The following is a 12,858-nucleotide window of genomic DNA, read 5'->3' on the forward strand; positions in this document are numbered from 1 at the left end:
AAGTCACTTACACTTTTACATACAGCTTGGGTACTTTATGTTTAAAGGGTCTATAAAAAGACAGAGTGCCAATATAAATTTATAAAACATGCATATGAAGTTTTTCCAAGCTGTATGGAAGATTTACATAAGCTCTATTAACCATAATTTTAAAGCAGTATCACCTTGAAAATTCCAAAATATTTTCATTTCATTTTCCTCTCGCATGAACACATCTTACTAAATTGTAATGCATCAGTGCAAACCAGGCACAGAGATATTCTGTATTATTTCCTACCTGCTGAATAAACTTAATGAAATTCAATACTTCTCTGACTGTGAAAAAGTGGACAATGGAATAAGCTCCTTGAAATTTATTATTGATCGTTCAGGCATCGGTCATATAAGCTGAAATCTCTCCCAGAACAATTCCTGCATCTAGTAAAACTTCATTAACAAGCATCGTACAACATCCATACAGACAGCTGGACTATGCAAGGTACCACGCAGATACTACACATGTAATTTTTAAGCACCTACCACCATCTAGAGGAAATACATTGTACTGCCTAAAATCTAGCTGTAGAAAAAATCAAGTTCAGTGCTATTCAAATGAGCAGGTACCAAGAAGGGGCAGGCAACTCAGGAGGACTACGAGGATGTTGTAAGGTTATGCAAGAAGAAAATTAGAAGGGCCAAAGCCCAACTAGAGCTTAATCTGGCTACTGCCGTAAAAGACATGAAAAATGTTTCTATAAATACATTAGCAACAAAAGGAAGGCTAAGGAGAATCTCCATCCTTTATTGGATGGAGGGGGAAACACAGTGACAAAGGATGAGGAAAAAGCTGAGGTACTGAATGCCGCCTTCGCCTCAGTCTTTAATAGTACGACCAGTTGTTCTCAAGGTACCCAGCCCCCTGAGCTGGAAGACAGAGACAGGGAGCAGAATGAAGCCCCCACAATCCAAGGGGAAATGATTAGTGACCTGCTACACCACTTAGACACACACAAGTCTATGGGGACACCAAGTTGGGCGGGAGTGTGGATCTGCTCGAAGGTAGGAAGGCTCTACAGAGGGATCTGGACAGGCCAGATCCACGGGCTGAGGCCAACTGTATGGGGTTCAACAAGGCCAAGTGCCGGGTCCTGCACTTGGGTCACGGCAACCCCATGGAGCGCTACAGGCTTGGGGAAGAGTGGCTGGAAAGCTGCCCAGCAGAGAAAGACCTGGGGGTGCTGGTTGACAGCCGGCTGAATATGAGCCAGCAGTGTGCCCAGGTGGCCAAGAAGGCCAACGGCATCCTGGCCTGTATCAGAAATAGTGTGGCCAGCAGGAGCAGGGAGGTGGTTGTCCCCCTGTACTGGGCACTGGTGAGGCCGCACCTCGAGTCCTGTGTTCAGTTTTGGGCCCCTCACTGCAGGAAAGACATTGGGGTGCTGGAGTGTGTCCAGAGAAGGGCAACCAAGTTGGTGAGGGGCCTGGAGCACAAGTCTGATGAGGAGCGGCTGAGGGAGCTGGGGCTGTTTAGCCTGGAGAAGAGGAGGCTGAGGGGAGACCTTATCGCTCTCTACAATTGCCTGAAGGGGGGTTGTAGTGAGGTGGGTGCTGGTCTCTTCTGCCAGGTGGCTGGAGACAGGACAAAACGAAATGACCTCAAGTTACGGCACGGGAGGTTTAGATTGGATATTAGGAAAAATTTCTTCACCGGAAGGGTTGTCCAGCATTGGAACAGGCTGCCCAGGGAAGCAGTGGAGTCACCATCCCTGAAGGTATTTAAAAGACATGTAGATGTGGTGCTCAGTGACATGGTTTAGTGGTGGACTTGGCAGTGCTAGGTTAACGGTTGGACTCGATGATCTTAAAGGTCTTTTCCAGCCTAAACGATTCTATGATCTAGAAAAACAGATGGCCTTAATATCTACCCGACTATGTCGTCTGTGCTGTTCCACCCCCGACCTCCCCCTGGACTGAAGAGAAAGATTGCCTTTCAGTTCCAGCAACTACCAAAGTTGGGCTTTTATCTCAGAGTGAGATTTCCTCTTTAAAAAAAATAAATAAAATTCAATAGCCAACTGAATCTCACTGAATATCCTTGGCTCACAGTGATAAATTTTTTCCTTGTTTATAAGGCTCCTGGGCTAGCTTCAGCAATAGCTAACCCTGACTTCTACTTGCGTAAAGCTTGTATAAACATCCCTATGCCAAGATGCAGTCTCTGGTCAGCTGGGCTGGAGAGGAAGCAGAAGCAGATTGTGACCCACCAGCCTGCAACCTAGTGCCATCCCACCTGCTCCCACAGCCCACCAGTCCCCAGTGCCAGCAACGGGAACTCCGGTTCCTCCCGCTCCTCAGGTCGCAGAGGAACAGGCTGGCAAAACAGAAGTGGCACCAGTCTTCAGCTAGTTTGGGTGAACCCAGCCGTGAAAGGCAAATCAAAAGAGACAAGGAGAAACACCAAATCCTACACAAGTACATACATGTCTTTTCTGTTTGGTGCATGGGAACAAATTAAAACTCAGACATATAAATAATTAAAAAAAAAAAAACTGCAATGCTTATTTTCACTATTTGTGCCATTTTTTTTTTAATTGTCTGTTTATTTCTTTGGGCAATGACAGCAGATCATTTTGTTTCATACACAGGCCGTAGCAGCGGCTCAAAATGCAAACTTCCAGAGGAGCCTCTGTCACTTAAAAAGCAAACTAGGCACAAGTAAAACTCATAGAATAATTTATATGGAAAAGAAAAGAAAAAAAAGTGAAAGTAAATACAGGAGACCAAGGACAGATACTAAGTCAGATTACAATGTCTGCATAGATTTTACTAAAAAGAAGTCCAGAAGTTAATAGCAGCTATCAAATGCAATACCCTAAAACTGCTCTGTGCCACCAGGATAGATACAGGGGCAGTGCTGGTGCAAAGATGCTCTCCACTTCATATCTGGGCCATAGAGCAGTCTAATCCTCTAAAAAGGAGGCTTATGTTTCTGATGAAGTTCTCTAAGTGGTCCTACATTTTTCTTCCGCCTACCTTGCTTCAAAAACACAGTATGAAAAGAGTGTCCCTTGTGCACAGAGGGACTACGTCTCCCTTTCTATTTACCTACCAGCACTCAATCTGAGCTTTTCCTTAGCACTGAAAACCCAAAGAACGCAGTTTTGCTATCCATGGGTGCTTGTTTAGTTGGGTTTTTTTATTCACACCTTCCCCCACCCCCAAAAATAGAAAGACCTGAGCAGACCTGGATCTCTAACCTTTGTCCAACTCACGGTACACAAGGTCAGACAAAACTGTTCTTTGGAAGCTCAGGCTGCATATATAAATACCCTGTTTGGATAGACCCATGACTAGATCCACACAGAAGGACAAAAAGAACACAAAACCAAAACAGGACAGGCCCTTATGTACAAAGAGCTGATGTGTGGATTTTTTATTTTTTTTTTAACATATTCCTTCTTCTCAGAGATCTAAAAAACTATTTATGGCATTTTTCAGAATCTCAAATCATTGGAAGGAGGCAGTCTCCTGATACTCAACATTTCCACCAGGTAGCTCTAACAAGGGAAAAAAAAAAAAATATCGAGTGAGATCCTGAACAGAAGATGAACTCAAGCAAGAGGAAGTTCCTTCATGTTCAAATTAGGTGCAACACACAAAGCATCATCTTTTTTCAAAAACTTTAACATGGTCAGAAAAACAGTACACAAATTCTCTTTTTCATGAATCAGGACTTGAAGGAAGTATTGTCTGGCAAGAAAAGAAATTGTGTGTGTGTAGAAATGTAGTCATTACATCCAAATATAAAACCAGAACAATTTTTAGCATTACTGATTACTGAAACAACCCCATATCTTCCATCCCTCACCACAAAAAAAACAAAACCCAAACCCAAAAAGCTGTTCTCTTTGAAATATAAACACGCTCTACTACGTTGTCTTTTATGACTGATTATCTCAGGTTTTACAGCATGACTGTCTGGAAAACCCTCTGATAAGACGCAAACGCCACTTTGCACACACAAAACACCAGGACTAGGGAGAACGGAGATTTCCAAAAGGAGTGGAGGAACGGCAGGCAGAGACAGCAAGAAGAGAGAGAAATAACCCGCCAGCATTTCTGCTGACGCTTCCCACTTTTGCGAGCGTAAAAACCTTTCCTAAGCTGCCCAGTCACCTCCACTGGCAGCTGGCCCTCCTCACCCCAGGGAGCCTGGCCCCTTCTCCCAAGAAGCCACGGCTCCAAGGCGAGCTGGCAGAGGTTTTGCGGGGCAAAGCAGGGCAGGGGCATGCACGCCCTGCCACTGGACTCTACAGCCCTGCCTCTAAGCAGGCAAACCAACCGCCTGTATCCTATAGACTACAGCGCCAAGCGGATTAGGGATGAAAAGGCAGGCTCCTGCCCGCCTAGGTTTCTACATGGATGGTAACATCAGTCCAGTATGAATGCATGTTAATAGGGTCAGAGACTTGTAGCTGCTGAGAAAACTTTTTTCAAAGAAATACTAAGTATCCTTTCAGAGACAGTTTCAATAAGAAACTGCTTCAACCATCTTTGTGCGTTCTGAAGACCTTTTTTTTCCTACCCAAAAGTTGTTTCAGTAATACATAAATTACATTTGACTACCAAGTTTAATCCCGAGCTGAAGCAGTGTGCACTGCTTTACATTGAATAGAGACAAAGAGAGAAACTCTGTCCCACTCTGCTACTCTCCATTTTGGAAGGGGGAGAAGCAAGGAGACCCATATTTTAATGAAAATACTCAGAACCACAACCAAGCAGAGAAAGCTCTGATGATGGATGTTGAACCCACACCAATGTATACCTGACTCCACAGCACACACAGCTTATAGCAGTCTCAATTTTTTTACCCACTTACCCACAAAACAGTGCCATCATCTAAAACAAGAAGTGCTGGATCCCTGCAGTGCAATTTGTGGGTTTTATGTATGTAGACATTTTAACAGAGCCCGCAGGATGACTGAAGGCAATTTACATGGGTTCCAACATTTTTTTAGGATGGCTGAATGGTACTGTCCACCCGAGCTGTTACAGCAGCACGCTATTTAAGCATTACCTTCACAGACTGCAATAATAGAAGGCACGTGAAACAGGTAACATTTGAATTTCAAAACATGGCAGCTTATGCTTTGCTGTACCCTCCTGATGGCTAGATCTGGGATGGACATACCGCAAATGCTAACCACCAAGAAAAACTAAAGGAAGAGAAAAAATTACCAGCCGTTCCATCTCCTGCTCCCTAAGCCGCTCTTCCCTCTGCCTCCTGTGATAGTCCATGAGGTCTTCTCTTCCTGAAATGGAGCTAATGCTGTTCTTCCGCTCTCGCATGGACGTTTGCAGTGAGTTTGGCGTCTGTCTGTAACTTTCCAGATCTGGGTCGTCAAGTTCCATGGAACTGGTGGAAAGGTTTCTTCGGACAGAGAAAGACCTGTCAAAATCCACTGGGGAGAAAGAACTACTAGGACTTGTTCCTGAGAGTCCAAGTCTATCGAAATCATCGGAAAGATATGGGGAAGAAGGTGCCAAAAGCATCTTTTTAGCAATTCGAGGGCTTGCAGGAACACTAAGAGTTGAACTGACGTAGGGATTATTCCCAGAGACAGAGTTGGCATGTGGTGAAACCCCTGAGCTGCAAGAAGAAAAATTCAGGTAATTATCAGCATCTAAAGCATTCTGAGGTAGATCTTTTTCTCCGATTTTTTTCCTTTTAGTATTACCCAGAGAGCTTCTGGGAGGCAAACTTAATGGCACCAGCTGGCTTTCTGTTGATTTATAAAGTCTGGGTAGGGAACGACTGTACATTCCCATATGACTTAGAGATCCACCAGAGTATTTCCTAGGCCGTGAACCCAGAGTGTCCATCACCACATCCTTGTGCTTAACTGGTTTTATGTGAAGGGCCAGGCTGTCTTCAATATTCATCCTCCTGCCCTGCTTTGGGCTAGAAGGCATGCTGGCCGCCCCCGAATTGCTAGCAGGTGAAAGCATCAGTTCGTTCCCCGAGCTTCCATTCCACATTGTCAGAAGAGAGCCCGAGATCTTCTTTGTCTCCAGCATTCCTGGGAAGTAGACGTTGTCATACGATTTGTTTTTCTGACTGTACTTTGAGTAGTGAAACTTATCCATGTGTCCAAGGGATTTTTCATTTTCTCTGCCGGTATGAATATCAAAGTCTGTCCTTCCTAAACTGTACCCGCTGAGGGATGGAGACGTGCCTGATACAGAACCCAAATGCTTTACAGAGGTGCTTTTATCTGGAAGATATGGGCTTTCACAGGGGAACTGCTTGCCTCCTTGAATTTTGGTAATAGAGTGTGTATTTTTAACACTGGAGGAAGGATTAGGTTTAACTGGCATAGGTTGTGAAAGGGTTAAATACGAGCCAGCATAGTCCCCGTTTGTTTTAAATTTGAGACTTGATGAATATTTCTTCGGGTTGAGGTTTTCCATAATATCCTGGAGGCCATTTTCAAGGGAATTTGCCACAGAACCCTTTCCCAAACTAGCATTTTGTAATTCCATCTGGTTTTGTGTGTGGCTATACTCTGCCATAATCTTACTGGAATCTGTAAGGAAGAGAAAACAAGAAAAAAAAGTTTTTAGCAAGTAAGCAGCCTCTTGCATGTGCATGCCTGCACATTAACTTGAAAAGAACACATTTTGTAATAATTACTGTGCTTGTAATAAATGTGGGTAGAGGGATATCGCCAAATTCATCCTACAAATCAGCAACACAGTTGGAAAGAGGCTAGACCCTTTCTTTGGTGTCCTATCCATTGCATGATTCTATGGCTCAGCCTTTATAATCCTGAGCCTCCTAAGATGTCCATGAAGTAAGGAAGCATTAGTGTCCTGATGTTTTACAGCTGAGGAACTGAGGTGCAGGGAGAAGATGCAAAGCAGACAGCAAGGTAAGGAACTGAGCGCAGGTCTCCCAGGGCTCAGGACACAGAACATAGGATACTGCTCTGGACCACCTCTTCTTTTAACCTGTGCAGCTAGTGCATCCAAGCCCCAGTACACTAAATGAGCTCAATTCAAATTTGTCACCTTTCTGCTTACTCTGTGAATTGTCATGCAAAGCTTCATGGAAAAGTACAAAACGGAGGCCCTTTTTTCAAGGTGTTTCAGCTCAGTGTTCTTAAAATACAAAGCTGTAACTACATCTGCAAAGGGCACTTTAGTGAAAAGATAGTCTTAAGAAGTATAATGCTAAGCTCCATGACTTCATTCAAAACAACAACAAAAACACATGACCATTAAAGACACTGACGGGGTTTAAGGTTCCAGGTCCCGACGCTTGTTCAGAATTATCATTTATATTCTGGAAGAGGACACCGACCGAAAAAGCCTTTGCTGTGGTGGATGTTACTGTTCAACAACGTGTCAAGCTCCAGCCTACAGTTCTGAGCCCCAGTTTGCCGAAAGCAACGAAAGAAATTCAGCTCCTGACAGTGTCAGTCACTGCCAGAGATAAACAGGACCCCCAGCAGGCCACACTTAGACCTCAGCTGATGTAGAAATGGCACCATTAACATTTACAGCAGCTCCTTGGATGTGCTAGGCTGTGCTTTGAGTTAATAAAGCACTCTTCAGTGTCAGTTCCTGCAGTGCCAGTGAGTATTGCTTCTGAAAATAAGGGTAATTTCTGGGATTTACTCTTGACTCAGTCACATTTCACCTGTGACTTCAGCCACCTCATGAGAAACCTAATTTCAGCTTGTCACTCGGCAGGAAAACCTAACATCCAAATGTGTTAAGTGCCTTTAAAATCCTTAGCGGCAATACTTTAATCCTCTTCCAAGTACCACTTCAGACAATTATATGAACTTAGACACAAAATGGATTCCCACCCCCCACCAGAGCTTATACGATCTGGTTTCATCGAGGACCGCTAAGTTCAGCTATCTAGTCAAAGGTGGCAATACATTCTTTGAGCAGGTCCTCATTTCTGGGACCTTCCTTGCTAACAAGGCAAAAAACCCTGGAATTCATTACTGTCCAGGGCATCATTCAATAGACCTCTGTTGCACAGGCTTCCTCCACGCAAACTGTGGTAAGTCTAAGTGCATAACAAGACATTCTCCTCAATTCTTAAGGAACAAACCCATAAGTTTAAGAACAAAGGTAACCATCATTAATTATGTAATTGAATAGGCAGAAGATAAATAGGAGGCAGCATCGGGGGGAGGGGGAGACCAAAAAAAAAAAAAAACAAAAAAGAAAAAACCAAACCCCACCAAAACCCAAACACCGTCTTGAGCATAGTGGACCTGGCTAAGCATGTGTTAAACACAAGCTCTGGTAGTCTCCAAAAACATTAACTTGCAGCTTCAAAACCAAGCCTCAGGTTTACTACTACACAGAATTTAATATTTTTATTCTGACTGATTTTTTTTCCTGTAGTTTTAACATGTTTGTTATAATGATACAACTAAGTTGCCTTTGAACCAGTAAGTTCACAGAACTCTGTCAGACCATCACCACTGAGCAGTGAAACTGCAGTTTCTTATAATTTGACATTTTTCTTGACATTTTTTAGCTATTTTTCACAATTTTTGATCAACAGCAATGATGAAGTCCAAATGAACAAAAGCAGGAACGTGACACACGTTCAACAGAACTCTTGTCGGGACAAGACAAAATCATCTGGAAAAGATCAAGCATTCATCATATTAGTGGTGTTATAAGGAAGAAGAACAAGATTTAAAAGTTATTTAAGAGCACAGATATAAAGCACAATGTGTACGCCTTGTATATGTAACTTTCCATTGTGGAACGGAACCTTATTTCCATCCTCGTCTCTCCTTCTCCTTCCCTCTTCCAAACCTCTCTTAAAATTGAAAGCTAATCTCATATCAAAATTGCACCATCCAAATCATAACTTGAATACAGCTGAAGTTCAAATGTTTTTGCATAAATTCCACTGGCTCCCATACAAACAGCTTAGCAGACACATTAATGGGACATTAATAATTGCTTATTACTCCCTTGTAACACCAGCAGGGCACATGTAATCCTACAAAGACTGGATGCTTTTGCCAAAAAACAAGTTAGCTCACGGAAACTTTCAGGCCTGTTCACCACAGCAATGAAGCGTTCATTGTACTTGAAATCCAAGCAAGTACAGTAAGAGTAAGAAAAGGTCACGATACCTTCATGTAGCCACTCGGATTCAACTTTTCTCTACCATACCTTATGCCAGTTCTGCGTTTTTGGTTCCAGCACCACAGTGCCCGCAATCATACGGTTAAATCCCAACTGGACGACAGCACGTGTTTAGCTGAACCATAGCTGCTTCCCACAAACCAGATCGTGTTTGTTTTGTTTATTTTTAGGGTAATGTTTGGGATGAGACTTTACAAATATGCCAGGATGCGTTACACATCCTGGCTGATGCTGCCTTCACATGCAGCTATAGGGACTGAGGCTGGGAGCTCCGGCACGTGGCGTGTCCTAAACCCATCCTGCATCCAGGTCAGCCCCAGCTTTCGCTTAGTAAGGCTCCTCTGTTTAGCAAAGTATTTGCTGCCTGGAGCTATACAGAAGGAAATTCTTCCATTTTTTTAAATTTTCTTTCTTTTCGCCTCATTCCTTTTCTTCCATTCCGGAGTTGTTTAGCTGGGGGTCACCGATAGGCATTAAACTGATGGGGGAGGGTTGGCTGTCTGCAGCATATCCAGCTGTGGCCTTATTTTGGCTGGTAAATGGAGTTAGACACAGAATAAGAACAAAGCGCTGATCTTATCTATGTGTCAGGAGAATTAAAGGACCAAAATCAATAACAAATTCTAGAAGATCTCAGTACATTTACAAACAAACTTCATTTTTATTAATTGATTACCTGATCCAACATTCTGAAAGGAGGAGAGGTTACTTCTGTTTGGCATCATATTCGTCTTCCACAGGATGGTTAACACAACGCTAATTTGAGTGAACCAGATAAATTTTGACCTGCAAATAAAGTAACAAAAGAAAAAAATGTTGTGTTAAGAAGTGTATTCTGAGAATATTTTTTAAGTGTATAATATAGAGCATAATTGGGTTTTCTTATGGTAAAATTTCCAGAGACAACTCAAACAGAAATACGTTAAAAGATATTTGGAAAGAACACTCCATGTTTAATGTGGAGACTATGGAAAAAAACCTGTTTGCAGTTGTTTTATAAGCTTAAAAGTCCATATAATTTGATTTGATAATCAGCTATTATCTAAGATCTTGACTCTGTGCAGGCAGTTACTAGTCACAGCTCCCGAGTTTTGTCTGTGATCCTGTGGCTTGCTTAAGAAATCATTGCGAGGTTGGACTTTTCTGCTGAAGATTTTATTTTTGAAAGCCCATAGCCCAATTTCAGCCCACACAACACCAGCATCCTGCAATCAGAAAGAAACCTATGCAACAACAGGTATGCGATCCAAAACACAGAAACTGCTTTGGCATGCAACGATTTCCGAGGTTCCAAAGAAGCCAGACCAGGAATGCAGAGATTCTTTAAAGTTTATTAAAAAAAAAATAATAATTTATATGGCTACAAGAGAGACTTGGCTTAAAAGAAAAGTGAAAGTTAAATCCCAGCCACTAAAGACTAAAATTAAATCTAAATCCAAATAGAAGATCTCTAGTGAGCTTCCTTATTAAAAGATTTTTTTTTTTTATACACACATGTTTGTAAAAGGTTGACAAAAAAGCTTTAAAAAAAATCGCATCGAGTGACAAAATTAATGGTGACCATCTGTAGGTCCTCTGGGCTTTAACTCTGGACAAGCAAATAGAAACGCGGCAGAAAAACAAGTGAAGAATGGAGACAGATGTCTGGGCTGTCTAGAGACGAGTCACCTATTTAATTAACCGCAGTCGTCACAGCCGCAACCGTTTCAGGTCTCTGTTGCACAGACTTTTCGCGCCATGCTTTGTCACACTCTTCTTCTGGGAGGACAGCCCTGGGCGAAGGGAGCTGACTGCTAATCCCTGCAGAGGGACGCTCCTTCACCATGACCTCTGGCCTCTCCCTCACCCACGGGGGGCCAGGTCCTGTCCCTCCGCCCTGCTCCCCCAGGAATCCCCCTGCCCTGGTCTCACTTCGCAGTGCCTTTTCTTCCTCTGCAGAGGTCATGTTTCACCCCTAAGGAGAGAGTTTCCACCCCATCGGGCACCTCTCCCCCCCTCACAGTGAGAGGTGGGCTTCACCCTGACAGCCTCCTCCAAGAGCACGCAATCTACCATTCCCCAAAAACGGTGCTGCCCTCCAAGGGGCCAGGGTGAGGAAGGAGACCCTCAGAGCGCCATACGTACCTCCTAGGGGGGACTCACCCACCCCGCCCACCCTCTCCAGCACCACAGGAGTGGAGTTCTCCAGAGCAGATGGTGGGAAACAGCCTGGACAGCAGATAGCTTTTCAACCCCAGTTTCATGCTCAACAGGTTATTTTGTGGACATAAAACATTCACTGTCCTTTTCACCTTACTGGGTCTTCCACCCCATGGAGAGACTCCTTCCCTAATTCCTTCCAGCTTGCCTCTCATCCTCCAAACTCGAAACCTGTGTAGCATCCCAGGTGCCTTCCTTGCCAGGAGTGGGGCTGGGGGGCTGCCTGCGGACCCCCCGGCAGGGCTGCGGCCAACAGGCACCTCATCCCCGCAAGAGTTAACAGCGGCTCTCCCGCTTGTCGAACTGGCTCTCTGCCTTTTGCCTGCCTACGGAACACGAAGGACTGGGACAGAAATCCTGTTAAAACGGCCACTATGTTGCCGTCTTGGCATATCGCTTGTGTAATCTCTATTAAAAATACTGTACTTCAAGCCCAGAGCTCCCCAGAAAAGAACGAAGAATTTAACTTTTCGGGACATGTTCAGCTTGACACAGAAAACTAGTGACTCTCAACATTTCAGACTGTTCTGTAACAAAAGTATAATTTTATCATCAAACAGAAAACTAAAATAGGGACAACTTGGAATTAAAAGACAGAAGGAAGGGTTCCTTTGAAACAAAGGAAAAGGTATAATTGGATTTCCTGTGTCTCTAACATTGCTGCTTTATGGTTAAAATCATTGGTAAGATCACCAAAAAACCCATCCTTTCTATCTCATAAGATGATGGCTACCACTTAATCAATGTGACAAACATTAAGGAGAGAAGAGCTGAGAGGGAAGGGTTTCTATGTAATTGAAAATTCAATCTTCAGTCCAGCTTGGTGAATACCTGGATTTGCTAATAGCCAAAAGGAAAAATGTCTTTAAGATGGTTTCAGTTCATGTTTGAGAACTCATTACACGTCTCGGACAATGAGAGATCAGAGAAGTCGTCACCTAGCAATAATTGGATTTTGGGGGGGGAAGAACTTTCTAAAACTCTCCACTGTGACCATAAACAAGAAACAATTAATGAATTAATGAGCTAAGCAAATGAACAGCTCAAAATCCACAGTTTATCTGCTCTGATGAAATCATATTCTTTCAGATGAGGGTTATGCAGGGCCTCATCCAACAACCAGCAAGGCTGACTCTCGTTACAGAGCACATGCCACACTCTGTCTCGGCTGGAACGAAGCAAAATGCTTTCATCTGGGATTTATAAAGTCATCTGAAGTGAATGTATACAGCATTACCAATCATGTTTCATCTCTACAGTGCCCAGGCCAAATTAAGTTTTGTTTCACTAACAACCAGAAGAAACAGTGATTCACGACTCAAACAGGCGGCGAGTCAAACAAAGGATTCCGGTTTTAAGATATTATAACACAGGGTGGCTTAACAGCAAAACCTCCTTTCCCTTGGCGTAGGAGCCTAGAGCTACAGCTCAGCCATGCTGCAGGTCCAGCTCTACCCAGTGTTCAGGCCATAGATTTAGGGTCACGTTTTC

At 43.4% G+C, this 12,858-nt stretch overlaps 1 protein-coding gene across 4 annotated transcripts in view; it reads right to left on the reverse strand.

Annotated features, from left to right (window-relative positions):
• Positions 1–12,858, reverse strand: part of PHLDB2 (pleckstrin homology like domain family B member 2) — a 114,720-nt gene that overhangs the window by 51,656 nt on the left and 50,206 nt on the right. For all 4 annotated transcript variants that reach the window (XM_069785535.1, XM_069785534.1, XM_069785536.1 and 1 more), the window contains 2 exons: positions 9,845–9,954; positions 5,218–6,566 (listed from right to left, as the gene is read on the reverse strand). In XM_069785535.1, the coding sequence (XP_069641636.1) occupies positions 5,218–6,566; positions 9,845–9,893 (1,398 nt within the window). In that variant the 5' untranslated portion in view covers positions 9,894–9,954. Of the gene's footprint in view, positions 1–5,217; positions 6,567–9,844; positions 9,955–12,858 lie in introns of those variants that run through there.

The sequence above is a fragment of the Haliaeetus albicilla genome, chromosome 6, assembly GCF_947461875.1.
Source record: "Haliaeetus albicilla chromosome 6, bHalAlb1.1, whole genome shotgun sequence".
NCBI lineage: Eukaryota > Metazoa > Chordata > Aves > Accipitriformes > Accipitridae > Haliaeetus > Haliaeetus albicilla.